This window comes from Euwallacea fornicatus, chromosome 25, assembly GCF_040115645.1.
Source record: "Euwallacea fornicatus isolate EFF26 chromosome 25, ASM4011564v1, whole genome shotgun sequence".
Classification (NCBI taxonomy): Eukaryota; Metazoa; Arthropoda; class Insecta; order Coleoptera; family Curculionidae; genus Euwallacea; species Euwallacea fornicatus.
This window is the reverse complement of record NC_089565.1, coordinates 1,680,139-1,697,244: the sequence shown is the minus strand read 5'-3', so window position 1 is coordinate 1,697,244 and position 17,106 is coordinate 1,680,139. Positions and strand designations below refer to the sequence as shown.

At 36.3% G+C, this 17,106-nt stretch overlaps 1 protein-coding gene across 1 annotated transcript in view; it reads right to left on the bottom strand.

Annotated features, from left to right (window-relative positions):
• LOC136346988 (alkaline phosphatase-like) overlaps positions 1 to 17,106 on the bottom strand; it is a 256,494-nt gene that overhangs the window by 28,832 nt on the left and 210,556 nt on the right. Inside the window, exons 6-7 of the mRNA XM_066296587.1 lie at positions 13,611 to 13,818; positions 6,661 to 6,801 (exon numbers count right to left, since the gene is read on the bottom strand). Of these exons, the coding sequence (XP_066152684.1) occupies positions 6,661 to 6,801; positions 13,611 to 13,818 (349 nt within the window). The remainder of the gene's footprint in view (positions 1 to 6,660; positions 6,802 to 13,610; positions 13,819 to 17,106) is intronic.

Genomic DNA, 17,106 nt, shown 5'->3' with positions numbered 1-17,106 from the left:
TCACGACACCTCACCGACTCGTCACCTCGAGAAAAAGGAGAGCGTCCCCGTTCCTCCAATACCTTAAATGCTACTTTCCGGAGCAATAAACCAGCGGCGTACCCTAACCAGAGACCGATTCCTGATCCGCCATGTGGCCAGCCACATCTGAACATCATAAACCATCCTTGGTCAGAACCGTTGTCGACTGTCCTTCGGCCCTTTTTCCTGGTTCTAACAAAGAGATGCTCGACTTTCTTTTACTTCATGCGGCTCTCAACCAAGGATAATTACTGGGAAAATTCCAGTAATGCTGCATGAACTCAGTGACCATACACATGGGCGTATCATCAGGCTAACTCACTCTTTATTCCCCTAACCTAGCCTAAATTATAGCTACTTTACAATGTACATCCTCCTATTTGCATCTCGATTTGGTTGGCCGAGACGGCAACAATTAAACTTATTAATTAATATTTACAAAATATTGCAGCGATCTGACAAACGGATCCTACATCCATTTAACCTTAATTGTAGCATCCTAAGATGGTTAATTTTGGTAGATTTTTATTATTGGTGTTATTCTTTAACTGGAGACATCGTGTTCCATGAAACTAGATGCAGTACTCCATGTTCGTCGATATCAATAGGCCCTTCTGCCGTGACTTTCTTTGCCTGGACATATCCTCGCCATACCATGGTGGATAACGCTCGTTCGAATATGTAGGATGTTAATTAACTACATGTGCTCACTTCAAGGTATGAATCTTTAACTTATTTTTATCAAAAGTAGTTTCTATGAATATACCAGGTCTACCGGTATGAAATGAGCGCTATTTTGTGAAAATAAAACACCAATTTTAACAAGGAAAGAAAAAAAAATTATTCAAAATATTGACCGTTGCTTTCTACACATTTCGACCACCTTTCTGGCAATTCATTGATACCGCGCCAATAGAAATGTGCCTCTTTGGCATCAAACCAATTAGACACCCAATTTTCTACTTCTTCGTAGGAATCGATGTGCTGCTGAGCCAATGCGTGTCCCATCGATGAAAACAAATGGTAGTCCGAAGGAGTCAAGGCTGGCGAATGCGGCGGATGGGGTAGCAACTCCCAGCTAAGTGTTTCGATGGTATCCTGAACCGGTGTTGCTTTGTGTGCAGGTGCGTTGTCATGTTGGAGCAAAATTACCTTCCCGTGTCTTCTGGCCCGTTCTGATCGTTTTTCGATCGATGCAATGTTTAAATTAATCAATTGTTGTCGGTAGCGAACAGTATTAACGGTTTCACCAGGTTTTAAAAGCTCGTGGTGCACCACACCTTTCTGATCCCACCAAACACGCCTACTTGCCGAATCGATCAGGTTTTGCAGTCGATGTTGATGGTTGTTCCGAATCAACCCGTGATTTTTTCCATTTAGGATTTTCAAAATAAATCCATTTTTCATCTCCAGTAACAATTCGATGCAAAACTGATTTTCCTTCGTGCCTTTGAAGCAAAATTTCACAGGTGTTTTTTCGGTTGTTCATCTGTCTCAGTTACACCCTTACGAGAATATTGGTTTACAATTGTTTAATGTGTTCTAAAGCGAATTGTTCTGGAAGTGGTGTACGAGATCAGTGTTCAGGTTCTGTAGTCGCTAAAGTATTCAACGGACCTCATAGTCCCCTAGGCCTCCTAGCGAAGAACCTAGAACGTCGGCCCTACACTACAAGAATTTCAAACACACAGCCTCTCAAAGATAAAAAAAAACCGCAGTATAGGAGAATATGTTGATTTTCAATCTCCAAAAATTTTTCGGATATTTTCACAATTGTTGATAGATAAATAGCAATTTATCTCCATAAAAATAGTTTTGAATGCCATAAGAGTTGTAATTTTTGTTTGATTTAGGATTTCGAAATGAAGAAGAAATACATGTGGTATTTGGCAAAAATACTAATATATCTGTCGAATTTTGCGTTTTTGTAAATAATTGCTGTACTTTTGGCCAATAGAGTATGCCCGGAATCGCTTGATTGATAAAATACAGGGTGTCGAAAAAAAGGGGCCCTGGTGCTTCCGAGGAAGTTTAGCAGGTACTTAGGACACGGTCGGATTCCTGTACCTGGTTGGTAGTCTTCATTTTAAACTATTTTTGTAGATTTTCTAGCGTTAGTACCGTTTATTTAATTCTTTCAAATCAGATTTAGTTTGTTCCGAAATGTTCAAAAATTTGAATTTTCATTTTAATATTGAAACCGAATTGAGATACAAAAAATATCAAAAGTCATAAAAATAGTATTTTCACTCGCTTCATTCGACATAATCATGGGAATTACAAAAATTCAGCAGTGATTACTGTTTTCGTGTAAATTTTCGTAAAACCAGTCTTGTGGGCACTCTCCTGAAATTTCTGCATGAAATCTGATATTATTATATCGAAAAGGCACATTGTAGTATTGTTAGTAAAAAATGCAAAATTTAATGAAATCATTTTAAGTTATTTATGTCGAAGGACGGTCAAAAACCGAATTTTCTATCAAATTTCAATACTTTATATTTCGAAAATTAAGTAATTCTAAATATGTGTTTATGCCAGATTTTACAAAATTTCGAGTCAACACGTGTCTCCTTAAATTTGCGTCGTGGGTTTAAAACAAAATTTAATTTAATAAAATGAAATTTTACTTACAAATCGATTTTCGTCACCTCATTTGAATTCATCTATTGTTGCTCACAAATGAAGGACAATTTATTTATGTCACATTAAGTTCATTATATTTAAACTTCACCCTCTGGTTATCCTGCTTGAGGCAAATTCCGAATAAAACATCTTATAAATAGAACAGGCTCTGTCAAATTCTTCCAGTAGAGAGCCATTTAAAATTGTGTGAGCACCATTTTAATTCAATAGAGGCGTTCTTAAGAGCGCCGAGAAGCTACTTTATCATTTAAAATAAATTTAAGACCATTAACATGCCGATAAAAGTCACATTAATGGAAAAAATGTAATTGTTCAGAAACCAAAACGTAAAACTGCTATTTCATCTTCCATTCCTCTCTTTTAATAAAGTTCATTACGTCTTTAATTGCTCTCTAGGAGATAAGAAAATGAACGTCATATGCACTCTAGACCTTTTGCTGGTATTAAGCTTCAGATTAACTTAAGGAGAATAATTTCCCTGTGAGTACCTGAAATGTTAGAGAACTTCAGCTGCATACAGGATACTTAAACTTCATCAAGTAAAATTGCCTACCAACGATCTAGTTAGCACAACAAACATGTTGAACTTAAACGGCATCAAATATTAGCACTTAATAATCAGGGTTATGTTTTATGCTTCGTTTTGGAACTTAATTATTTCTGCACGGAATAGCGGAAGGTTATGAGCTGAAAATTTCTCGGTTAATTCTATACGAAAGTCCGGATGAAGCGAAATTATGAACTGAATTTGGAAACCGTGCAATGAGATTTAAAAGTCTTGAAATTCAATTTTAAAGTTGAAAAGAAAGGCTGAGTGAAATTAAGATAGTGTATTTGCTTGGCACAGCCTCAATAAAAATCTTGAGCTCTAATGAGGTAATTATTGCAGGAAATACGATGGCACGCGATAAAAATTGGGTGGCAGATGTACGGCATCAGACAAAATCAAATTGATTTTAATCATTTTTTTCTAATAGTGAGAAGTCAGCTAAAAATGAAAAAAATTATATATATTAAAAAGTATATACAGTACATCCCAGCGAGATAAGTATATGAAGGAGTGTCTGTTTCTGCGCATCTCGATTCATAGTATACAAAATCCGAATAGAACGTGACGGAGGTCATTTGCGGTACTGCTCGCTTGAAGCGATGACCAGGCGGAGCTGCTCTGCAACGTTGCCGGCTCGCTTTTAAATATTATTTTTCCAATTTTATGATATTTGTTGTGCAAAATGCCATCCGGAAGACATTTGTCCAGTGATTTGAAAGAAAAAATTATTGAGGCTTATAAAAGGGAACGGCCACAGAGGTTGATATGTGAGCAGTTTAATTTATCAAAACAAGCGGTATTCTTTACAATAAAAAATTTCCGTCTTCGAGAGACTATGTCTAATTTAAAGGGAGGAGGTAGATTTCGAAAAACTTCTGTGATACTTGATAGGAAAATAGACATGTTAATCACAAAAATCACTTGGATGTCTGCAGCTAGTATATCTGCTGAATTAGGCGACATTGACTTGTCTTCTCGAACGGTCCAGAGACCGGACTTCTTGCCCATCGACCAGCACGAAAACCACTTCTATGAAAGAAAAACAAGGACGCTGGACTAACGTTTCCAACGCGTCATCTTTGTTGGTCTGCAAAGGACTGGAAAACGGTGCCATTTAACGATGAGAGCAAGTTCAATTTTATTGGTACTGAATGGTCTCAATACGTTCATCGTCAAATTGCGAAAACTCTTGATTCTTGATACGTTTCCAAGACTGCGAAGAATGGAAGTGGACACATAATGGTTTGGGGCGCGTTCTCTGGTTGGGGTATGGGTCGCATACATAGAATTAATGGGAAAATGGATCGTTTCATGTACAGTAATATATTGAAAACAGCGATGTTACCGCATGTCGATTGGAAAGTGCCATTATCATAGGTTTTTCGGCATGATGACGATTCCAAACACACTTCAAGGATTGTAAAACTGTGGTTGAATGATAAAAAAATTAATGTTCCGCAGTGGCCAGCTCAGTCGCCGGATCTCAATCCGACCTCTGGGAAATAATGAAAAAAATATACGAACCAAAAAAAATTTAGCAATGGAGAAGAACTTTTCAAAGAAGATGAAAACATTTGGAAATCTGTTGATCCTACAATAATCTCAAATTTGATAGAATCCATGCCGAAAAGATATAGGAGTGTCATAGATAACGAAGGAAATTGGACGAAATATTGATCAGTTAGCGACAAATTCATGGCAATTCTATTTTTTTATGACTTTCAATTTAATTATGTCACATTCTATTGTTGTGGATTTTTGAATTTCGCTTTTTGTTAATGAATTTCAATTGATTTTGAGAATTTATAGTTTTTTTTATAATAAAAATTATTAACTATTTTTATTAAATTATTGTTTTGAATGGTTTTTGGATTAACATAAAAATATTAACATTTACTGGTAGTAAATTTAATTTTGTCCGATACTGTATATTCACTATCGCTCATATGCAGAGCAACTTTTTAAATTCGATTTCTGTTTCCCTACCAGCATCGAATTGAGAGGATTTTTTGCAATAGTTGTTAATTAAAATTAGAAATAAATGCATTAAAGGTGAGATTTTTTTATAAGTTTTTTTAAAGTAGAAATTGAAAAATATTCCAAAATATGAGGGTCAAAACTAGAGCAACTAGAACATTTTTTATAATTTAATTTACAATTGAACGTTTTAATTAGTATCCAGTAGCGTATCCTTTATTTTTTATCATTTTCAAACATTTGTTGTTCGTGGATTTTAGTAGTTTGTCAATATAATCTTGAGATGTAGAATTCCAAGTACTTTGAATTTCTTCGAACCATTCTACTAGATTCGTTATTTTTTTCTTATGAATTCTTCTGTCAACTTCATCTCAAAGGTTTTCTATCGGATCGGTGTCGGGACTTCGGGCCGGCCAAACCGTAACATTGACGTTACGTTCACTTAACCACTCTTTAATCAGTTTAGCGGTGTGTTTGGGGTCGTTGTCATTATAGGTCTGTAGTTTTGTAATCTTGAGGTGTTTTCACTAAATATTGCTAGTTGCAGGGTCGATGCCACGCAATAGAACAAACAAACAAGTTGGTTGCTCTATTCATGAACCATGCAAATAATTAAATAATCTGAAAAAAGGAAATTAACAAAATATACCGAAAACATATTTTTACAATGTTTGACCAAAGGTCAAACACACTTTATTGATAATGAACAAATATTTTATTTGCATTCATATATTTTTTTAATTTCTATTTAGTTGCACTACATATGAGCGATCGTGTATGTAGGTGTTAGACAATGAAATGACGCTACGTCACACGGTGTTGCTTTAGCCTTTGAAAATTGCAACTTTCATATAAAGCGACCTACACCTGCGGTGTTAGCTAAGCTGACCGAGCTCCCTCGGATTCTTGCGACAATATGCCCTTATGAAACATGTATCTCGTTGAGATTCAACCGGAAAAATTTCGTCTCATCCGTATCCCCTTAAAATATTCGAAAGGGGAATGCCAGAGAGCGGTGCTGCAGGTATTTTCTTGCAGTTCCTGAGCCAATGCAATTCAGATGCCGAACTGCCCTGGGCTAACCTCATGAAAGTATCCCGTGCTACAAAGAAAACGTACAACATCCGGCATTTAGCGACGTCATATATTTTCTTTGTGCCCCGGGATTGTAGTGCCTGCGACATTGCACAGATGGTATTGTTGCAGTAAAGTACTGTTAACTTAATAAAGATAATTGGGCTATTAAAATGCAATCAAAATTCTACAATCAAAGCAAGCACTGCATATCTATTAAACGCTCTATATGAAGCAAAGCCGAAATATCCTTTATAAACTCATAACGCAATACGCAAACGTGCTGACTATTTACATAAAACCCTCTCTGTTTATTCGCGTCCACATGGAGCAAACAATAAACTTCGTTTACGAAACATCGTGAAATGCAGGCATTTACAGGCAACACTAACCTTCGACAACTAACAGGAATCCTTTGGGATTTTTGACCAAGATGGAGAGCGCTGACCGGGTCATGTCTGCAAGCGAGGGATCTCCTAGTGGACTTGGATCTCTGTCAACCTCAAAATCCATGTGGGAAAATGCGAATAATCCTGGAAATTAAGGAACGAACGATACACTATGAAGTTATCTTATATGAAATTTCCAGAATATTTCCGGAAAAGTCACACCAGATAAATTCTACTGAAGCCAACAATGAGAGTAAGGAAATGCTCAAATTTAATACCTTCAAGAAAATTCAATACACTGATGGAAAAGTGTTTATTTAATGTCAATTTTGCTGTCCTTGAAATACGAAATGTACAATCGATTTCTATTTGCTGTGGAAAGCATATTTCAATGAATAATTTGATGGCTTCCCCGACAAGCAAATATCATCATGAATACAAAATTATCCAATTCCCGAAAGTTATGCTTTGGTGTTGGAGTTACTATTAACTTAGCATATTATTGGCCGTAATGCCAGTATATCCATAAACCGTTTAAGATGTGAATATTACGTGAAACACGTTCGACGTTCTCTTTTAATTAAATTTGCTGCAAGAGTGAGAAAACTGCATACAGAGTGTTCCATATAACAATGAACAGCGTGGGAATCGAGAACGCGGCGAGAAATGCGAAATTCGATTAAATTGAAGTTGAGTTTTTCTCAAACATTTTTTCACTTTAACAAATTACTGATTTTCCAACTGGTTGATATCCAATTAAATATTTTATTCTCTTACTAAGTAACGAAAGAGAGTTAAAAGAGAAACGATTTTAATCGGACAGCTCTCTTGACAGCTTTAAAAAGAGCTACACGACATGCAGCAGATCATCATGTCGATATTTGTTAAGGACTTTAGGTTATAGGCCTTTTTGTTGTTGTTTATTTGTACTTTCATCCCTTAAGGTACGCCCATGTGCCTCGACGCTTATTCGAGAAATACCATCTGGGTGCCAGACCACGGTGCCCATCCAGCTACAACCAACGGTTCTTTATGGCTAGTCAAAAGAAGCTTTCTCAGTTGGGACCGCGATCTGCAATTCGGTGAGTCTGCGCAATATTTCCAGAAAGCGACTCGTATAGGTGTTCGCAAGATGGCCGCATCCGGCGCGGCCGTAGCCCGCAAGCGCTCTTGGTGGTGGTGCGCCCCTGGTTGGAATTCCTTGGTTTAAGGGATAATCGCTCTCGTTTTTCTTCTCTTCGTCTTGGAACGGTGTCGGATATGTGATCGAAACCATAGGTCGTAACCAGTCCAACCGAGCAATCTCCCTCTTCATACTTAGACCAACACATTCTGCCATTATTGAAATAAGTGAAACTAAATACAGTCAATTTCCGTAAACCAAATTTTCGGTGGTTTCGTTTGTCAAAGGAACCCCTTAACAATATTTCGGGGGGTAGAAGTACTGGATAAATACATAGGAAATGCTCATCTCCCCGTGGACAAAAACGCAGCATTTTTGATGTACAACGTAACAAAAATAAATTATTTTTCATTTTTTGCTATTTTCTTTCGTATGCTCAAACACAACTTAATAAAATTTCATCTCTCTATATATTTTAAGGGCCTCTACGAGAAAATATCAAAACCCTTAGTCTTCATATACAGGGTCTTATGTTTTGGTAGGTGACGTACTACACATAACGTCAAAACTCTTGATCCCCCTTCAGTCTTGTTAAAGAAACGTTTTATTAAAAAAACAAAATATATTTATAAAAGTGTACTGTTTCTGGTATCTATTCATGTGATAAGAGAATTTTGCACAAACTGGGATACTTAGAAAACTAAGAGCTAACAAATGTATGATTTTGCCCATAAAATTTATTGAATAAAAAAAATACTAAAACATGACTAATAGTCGTTATGACCTCTTCCATATTCCCATGACACAGTGACACGTCTGTGCATTGAAATAAGCAAGAGGTTGATGGTCTCTAGTGTAGTATTGCTTCATTCCTCTACCACCGCTCCAACTGACTCATCTGCAGTCTGAGATGGGTTGTTAAGATTGTGAGTGGCTCTAGCAATGAAACTCCACATGTTTTCAATAGGGTTCATATCAGGCAAGTTGGCTGGCCAAGTCAATCTACTTAAGTGTTCTGCTTTAACTTGCTTGTTGTGCTGCTGCCTCCTGAACCCTTCTTGCGCGGTATAGTCGACCGTTGTCGTCCATAAGTACAAAATTTTTGTCCGATTTGTTACGTATGGGATAAATTATGAATGTTCGAATAACTTGCTCGATCTAAATTTGACTGGTCATATTCTGTGATATGCGAATTAATGGGGTAGGAGTGTTCAACATTATTACTCCCTGAACGAGTACAGTACCTTTTTGATGGGGAGCAACATCGAGGGGAAAATTAAGTCACTGTTCACGACTTGATTCTCTTCAGACAATTTATCGATTGTCATCACTAACTAATTCAATTCTGGATTCATCTGCACATAACACCGACCTTCACCGGTGCAACAGTCAACATTTATACTACCGCGCCCACTGTCAATGAACAGCACGATGTGTTATAAATAGAGTGAGAACTCGTAATGGTCTTCTGGCACGTAAATTTGTATTATGAGTCGTCTTTGAACTGTAGGTGTCGATTATAGCATGGAGAAACGTACTCTGAAAGGCTGAAAGCTGAAACTGAAACTCTGCAGTGTTTGCGGGTCTATTGCATCAAATAACGATCCTCTCTTTCGATAAATACCCGAAGACTATCACTACGTTTTCTGCTTTTCATTGTATCAAATTCTGGATACATACTGTGAAATCTTTCTTAAGAGACATATCTCGGTTGAGCAAACACTTTTTTACAGTCCGTAACTTGGTTATGCAGATTATCATATAAATGATCATCCCTTGAACGACCATCCCCTTGAACGGACATTCCCTTGGGTGGATGGGGACACGATAATTCTACATAAAACGCGTTCAAGTTCAGGTTAGTTCGGGTTAGTTCAAACTCTTTCTTGAACGGACATCATAAAATTAGTTTAAATTTCTTAGATCGGGGCAAAATCGCATTAGCGAGGGTAAATTGTCAGGAATTTCCCAGCTGCAAGTATGTTGTTCCCCGTTGTACGATTTTTGCTTCTTGGCCTTTTTGGACAGTTATCCAGTGTTTAAAATTAGTGGTTGTTTGAATGCCGTATCGGAAAAAACGTCCGAAACACATCGCACGTTAATGTCCTTTTAATAGTAAGGAGTAAAATAATTGTAAATAGTAGTGAGTAATGAATAAAGTTGAATGAGTGAACAATAAAGTTCGGTGAGTTTCGCGCGTTTCATTTGCTGGTAGTGGCTTTGATTATCAACAATATGGTGGAGTGCACAGTTTGCTGGAAGTTACTTCTCATTATCTCATTCTCTCATTATGTCTTTTTTGATTACGGAAGCTGTCCCACTGCTCGGTATAATTCTTGGCCAATTAATAAAAACCAGTGGTTCCAACCATAACTCAATTCCGTTGCAATAGTGGATGGTTAGCTTCTGTGGAAAGATGTTTTTTGAAATGAAATTGCGTTTCATATCTTTTTCGGTCACAATAATAATTAAAGATATGATATTAAATAAACTATATTACTTAATGCTCAAAACTGACTCTTTACCCCACGCTTTTTTCCATCAGCTCCCGAATTCTTGTGAACGCATCGTTCTATTGACAGACGATACGATCAAAGTCGAAGGAACATATTACACGTAATTCTCCGCCAATTTCCCATTCAAATAGGAAATACCTAAGTAATTCCCCTACAGAGTCTTATCGCCCCCGAGACAAAAGGTCCTTTCTCTTCGGTTTCTTTTCCTTTTATTTGCTCTAGGTTTTTTTACGTATCACGTTGACGTTTCGAGAAACATCGTAGACCGCTGTGTCGTAAAGCTTTAGTGCGATAATAAATTATTATGTGCTGTTTGTCAATCATTATGTCCCATGTAAGTTAGAGAACAATTTAGTAAGTTTGTGAAAAATGTTGTTTACTATTGTTAAATTATTTTACCATTTAATTCGCAATCCTGAAGATTCGAGCGATAGCCATGGAGCTTTTACTGCTTAGTAAAAGTAAAAAAGAATCTCAGCGAAAATATCTTGTTCTTTAAAGTTCTAAACGGTCAGAAAATGCGCTAACGCCAAGAATTGAGCTTGATGGTATGGATGCTGAGGTGGCTGAAGCGTATTTAGAAAGTTACACGGATTGACGTTGTCCAACGTGCTTGTGATGTTAAATTGAAAGCTAAGTGTAGTAATGTAAATAAAATATAAACAATAAAAAAAACAGTCGACTAAATCAGCAAATAAAGTTTCAATTTTAATGCAGAACTATGTCCACCAATCGTGTTTTCTACCTTCTTGGAAAGCGATGTTCGTTGTTTTTAATTGCTAAAAGCAATTTCCAAAATTATTGCATTTGTCGGATCATCATTAGGGAGATTCTCCATGATGATATAAGGTACTTGTTTTCTTTCAATAGCAAAGAAATAGAAAGGGCAAAACCAACGAATTCGTTACCACACGAGCGCTTCTCGTCCCTTCCAAATCTGATCTGCCTGTCCCTTCTTGGTTTCGTGACTTTTTCCAGATCTCGCGAGTCCTTCAAATCCGAGGGACAAGGTACCTGCTAGTCCCCCCGTTTCCCAAGAAAGCTCGCACACATGACCTCTCGATTGAGCCCTTGGCGGTAGCGACCTCGTTCGACAGTGCTTTGTCTTAAGATGGCCCTGTCGGCCTGCCCTTCGTCTTATTGTCAGCTCTTAATGTTACACTTTATAACTTAAGGACTAATAAATCTCCGACATATTCATCTTGTGGTTTATTTACCAGTATTGTCCGAGTCTTCCCGAGTAGAAGCGAATAATTCCTTCTTTAATGATTTTTCTTTAATTTTCCCTATAACCTCTAAATTCTTTTTTAGGAGATTTGAACTGATTATTTCTGGAGTGATGCTGTATACAGTAGTTATGACTTTTATTTTAATTATTTTTACTTCGTTCACTTCCTCTCACGCGAGTCTTTGGTAATTAAGATCGTATTTCTTCTTTTTCAGATCGAACATTTTCGTTCTTGTCTGAAATCTCTCTGATGAAATATCGTCAATTTTGCAAATTTTTAAGGACATTTTCAATACTCCATATTCTCTGCTCTTTGATGTCTGTTACTTAACGTTTTCCTCCAACGTTAATCGTGAAGATTTGTAATTGATTTATATATTATTATAGCTATTTGTTATAACCATTTGGTTCATGTCCGACCATTATAACAGCTTCACGTCACTTTTGGTCGAAATTTGGTTTCTAGACTTTTTTTCACGTTGGTTCACGCATTTTCTTTTGGTTTGAGGGGCGCGGACCAACGGTATATTAGGCCCTTTTTAAAACAATATATTTTTAATAAATTTGATAAAGATTCGTCGTCATTGTCACAGTATAAATTCAATTTAAATAGTTATAATTTTTACCTAGATAACCTTGGAACATTTTGAAAAACTTTGGTTTTTAATTCATTAAGAACGTTGCTGTGCAGTGCTCGTGTGCATCTATGAAGACTACAAAACAATTTTAATCACTCATCGTTGTAGATAATAGAGAACCGTTAACGTCCGAATAAATAATAAATACGGACGTTTCATTCAATTGAGTTTTATTTATAGCTTTGGCAAAAGGCATTAGTCTTGAGTGTTTGCCAAAAACAGGAAAACTCCTCGTTGACGTTATAGTTCCTTCGATGAATAATATGATCAATGACATCAGAACCGAAAACGAAAGAAATTTGATTACACAAACTTTACTTTTGTAGAATATGTAAACATAGAACAAAACCCTCGTCATAGGCGTTATTATCGGTCTGGATGTTCTGGATTCTAGCACTCATATTTGCAAGCAGTAGCAGTCCATAGTTAAACAGTTTCTTCATACATGGTGATCCCATTTGGCATTATTCCGCTTACATGCAAGATAGTAGAGGCTTCTTGAGGAGAACTTCTTCTTTCAGTATCGAGAATTAAGCTTTAACTTGGAAAATCTGGGGCTTCTGCTACTTGGTGTGGTTTTCTCATTGCGGTTTACTTGGTGTGGTCAAGGCATTTCCTGCATGTAAGGCCTTAAGTTCCGTTGTTGGTTGTTCTTATTTTAATTTCGCTTCATGAAACATAATTAGGTTTTGATAAACGCTTTTAAGTGTTCTTCGCAGAGAATTTCTAATGCGGCGACCACTTCGTCGTAAAAGATTGGTAAATTCATTAGTTAATAAAAAAAATTATCTAATCAAGTTTAGCTCCGGCAGCATCACCGATAATTGCGTGAAATACCGTTTAATACCCAATTAACAATTGGTCACTACGGTTTTAAACTGAACAACTTGTTAGGTAATGCCAATTGATTGCGAAGCTTCGCCTTTTGCGAGTAGAGTCAAGATTTTCATTTAAAAGCACTAATTTGAGATGCAAATTTATTTTAAAACGGAAGAAGCTTGTTGATAGAAGAAGCAGTAAGGACAATAATTAAAAAGTTAATGCGATTTGGGGGGAAAAAATGCATAAAGTCTGCTCAGAAGCTCTTACCTTCTTTGATGCCAGATATATTAAAAATGTAAGGAAAACATCACCTTGAATGTGGTTTTAAATGCAATATATAAAGGCATGGACGGAGGGCTCCTCCATGAAGGAGAAAAACGATGTATGTTGTATGCAGTAAAAATGACTAAAATTTTATAATCACAAGACGTGATTCTTAGAGATTACACATGAAAATGAAATACTCTACAATTCACTAATGAGACTTCAATAAAGAAACTTAATGAAAACTATTGTTAGAACGCAGAATCCCGATAGTTTTTTTTTTAGTTTTTTTTCCAATATGCTTCTTTTCCTCTCAAATATCTTAGGACACCTAGTGTTGGATGAATTCCCTCTAAACATACCTAACAAATAATCCGCCTGATTCGGTTTCACCTTTTCTAATAGCCCCTTGTTCCACACATACTCAGCTTTAAGTCCGCGCTTCTTTTTGTCTCTTAGCCAATCGTCAATGAGATTTCGACCGTCCAGTCTTCGTCCTTCTTCTTTGGTCATTTCTGGATCGTGTGCCACTTTCGGAAGCCAATGACGTCGGCCCCCTCCCAGCAGCACCTGGAACAACGAAAATCTGTTGTTTCAGTAGTGTTAGAAAATGCCAATTTGATACAAAACTACGACGTTATATTTTATTCTTTATGTAGCTGTTCAGATATCTTTTGTAATAATTAAAAATTTACTCTTGCGGATAATGAGATAATCACAATTAGGGACGCTACTTACAAGGGATGAATATTTTCCATCCTGAATGTCTTGAAATATGTGGATGAGTTCAAAAGTTGCCGAAACAAGTCAACACCATTACCAAGAGGGTAAACTTTTTATGTCACAATTATGTCGCCCCCCACTTGCTCCTTGGCGCCACCGCCTGTAATATCTCTTGGAGGAATGGTGGTAGTCTCATTTAAATTCCTATATTTTGTCCTTTAATTCTTGAAAATGGTTTCTGGAGTATGTATGGAAATTATTTTTTTCAAATATGCGTTTTTCATTTAAGAAAATACCGAAAGGCTTTTGCTTCTGGTGCCTAGAGGCAAATATAGCGGTGGCCATATAAATAAGAACGCTCTTTAAAGCGGTAGAACTTCATTAAAACAAAAATGCTGAACATATTTGTGTGATAAGGTATTTTCATGATAAAATACATCAATTTTTAATCAAAATATATTTTTTATATTAATATTATAGACCGAAGAAATGAGTAAACAAAATTTCTTTGGACAAACAAATAAGATCGTTTTCAAAGAAATCATTTGTCGATCAGTTTATGCTGCTGTAGTGTGCAAAACACCCTAATAGAACATAAAAGTAGTAGAAGAAAATATTGTACACCAGGTTTGCGAACATTGATTTTGTCTTTAATGGAAAAGAGTTGGAGTTTTCAAACAATTGCTGACAGTTTAGATTGTTGTCCACCATGGTCGCAAATGCACTTAAACATTTTGATAAAGCTTTAGGAAATCCTATCAAACAATCAAGAAAAAGATAAAACAACATCTCCATTTGATAGACATTTATTAAGACTATCAAAGAAACGTTCAAAATTAACGTCTATTCAACTACAACGACAGCTCTGTGGCCAAGAAGCAGTCACAGTTTCAATAAGAACAATACAAAGACGTTTAAATAAGGAATATTTGTTTAGAAAGGTTTCCAGAAGAAAACCCATGACATCAAAAAAGAATAGAACTGCATGGTTGGAATTTGTAAAACTTCGTATTGGATGGTCAAGTTCTTAATGGAAGCATGGGTTATGGTCGGACGAATCAAAAATTAAAAGATTCGTTTCCGATGTCAGTTTATGTGAGACGATCACGTGACACAGAATTTAACCCAACGTACACTACAATGACCATTAAGCATGGTGGTTGCAATATTGAACTGTGGAGATGCATGTCTGGAAATGGAGTTGGGCCCATTACAAAAATCGACGGTATTTTGAACATGTACAAATATCGGGATGTTCTTGAGAGTATGATGCTGCCATATGCGAAGATCATCCCTCCTGTTGTCTGACAGTTTTAGCAAAACAAGGATCCGATACATACAGTAAAAAATGCCAAAACAGTGGTTAGTGGAAAATCAAGTTGATGTTATTAAGTGGCCCGCTTGCAGCCCCGACTTGAACCCAATTGAGAATTTATGGTGGGATGTAAAATAGCCACTAAATGATAAAAATATTACAAATCTTATTCGACTTTACGGAAAAATTAAGCGGATTTGGTATGCCATACCTCGGAAACGATGCCAGAAATTAATTCACTGTTTGCCCCAACGGCGTTATGAAGTAATTAGGAATAAATAATAAATTAAATATCAATTTCAGTTTAGTATTATTAACATGATTATTAGTGGATTTAGGCCATTTAACGGTTAAAATTTTGCTTTATTGTCATGCCGACCTAAATCCTTATTGGAAAAGTACAAAATATTAATCAAAATAAATATGATTTAATATAAAACGAACGTGATAGAGAAATGTTGTTATTTTCTCGATTTTAAATAAGGCTGGAACTCTTTAACGTCAGTTCCTATTTATGCAGCTACCACTGTACATAGGCTGCTTAATCATCGATAATATTCGGCTATATTATTAAAGAATTTCTGACCCTTGAAAAAGTACCACTCTGTAGATTTCGACATCAAATTGTAGATCATGAGTGGTATATGTTAAAAGGATGCTCATTCGAAATGGCGTTATCGCTACAAGATTTCAAATTGATATCTCAAAAAGAAGAAGTGATATTTAAAAAAATTAAACTTTTAACATCCCGTATTTCGATAAGGAAGCATTTTAGAATACAAGTTACGTGGTAAAATAACGTTATTTTCGATTGAAGACCACATTTAACTCTGAGAACCCATTTTCGGGACATCGTGGATGTGTTCCGGACTTAATCCTTCGGCAATATTCCACGTCCCTGAAGGCTAATATACTAGAGTATGAGCTAGAATTCGGCGGGTGTTTTAGTTTATCCGTAGCGTTTTAGTGTTACTACCGGAGATAATGACCATTTTATCCGAAAACTGACATTGCTGAATATGGAAGAATATGACGCACAAAACCTAGTGATTCATTTTTCGGGACGTATGATTATTTGATAAAAAATAATTATTAAACAATAGTAAAATCGGTCAAGATCTGCGTGTCAATCGGATTGTTTAAATAAACAGTTTTTGTCACCGGCCCTATGAGCGTATAGTCATTTTACCTACAGAGTGTTCATTTCAAAACAAGCCACCTAAAATATCTGTCGTTTGGGAGGAAAATAAAAAAAAATTAATAGAAAAAACGTTTATTTAAATATCTAGGGAGAAGTTTAATGCGACATTAGGGAGAATTACATTAGTCACCCCTTCACTCCCAGCTACCTTTCCTTTAATATTTCAAACGGCACTTCTCATGGAGTGGCACCTCACAGCAAGCGGAATTCAATTCCCGATGTAAGTGTACTAAGAAAATTGAAATTAGTTAATGGAATCGAGAGTTGGAAGGAAAAATGTGTACTAGTGGAACTAGCTTATTTAGATGAAATAACTTATTGCATTAAGGGCTCAAAACGTGAACCGTGATTAGCGAGACAATAATAGTGTCTGTTTCGAGAATGGCTCAATGAACGATTTTCGGAAAAATTTATTGGCAGAAAAACTGCATTAGAACGGCCAGCACAATCTCCAGATCTAATTCCACTCGGCTTTTTCCTATGGGATTATTTGCAACGTAAAGCGTTTAGAGCTGCGCTTGAAAATGTTCAAGAATTCAAAAACATAATTTTTTTTGGAATGTAAAAGTATTACTGGACGAACCTTGACCAGTGTCCGCGAAGGATTTGAGAACAAATT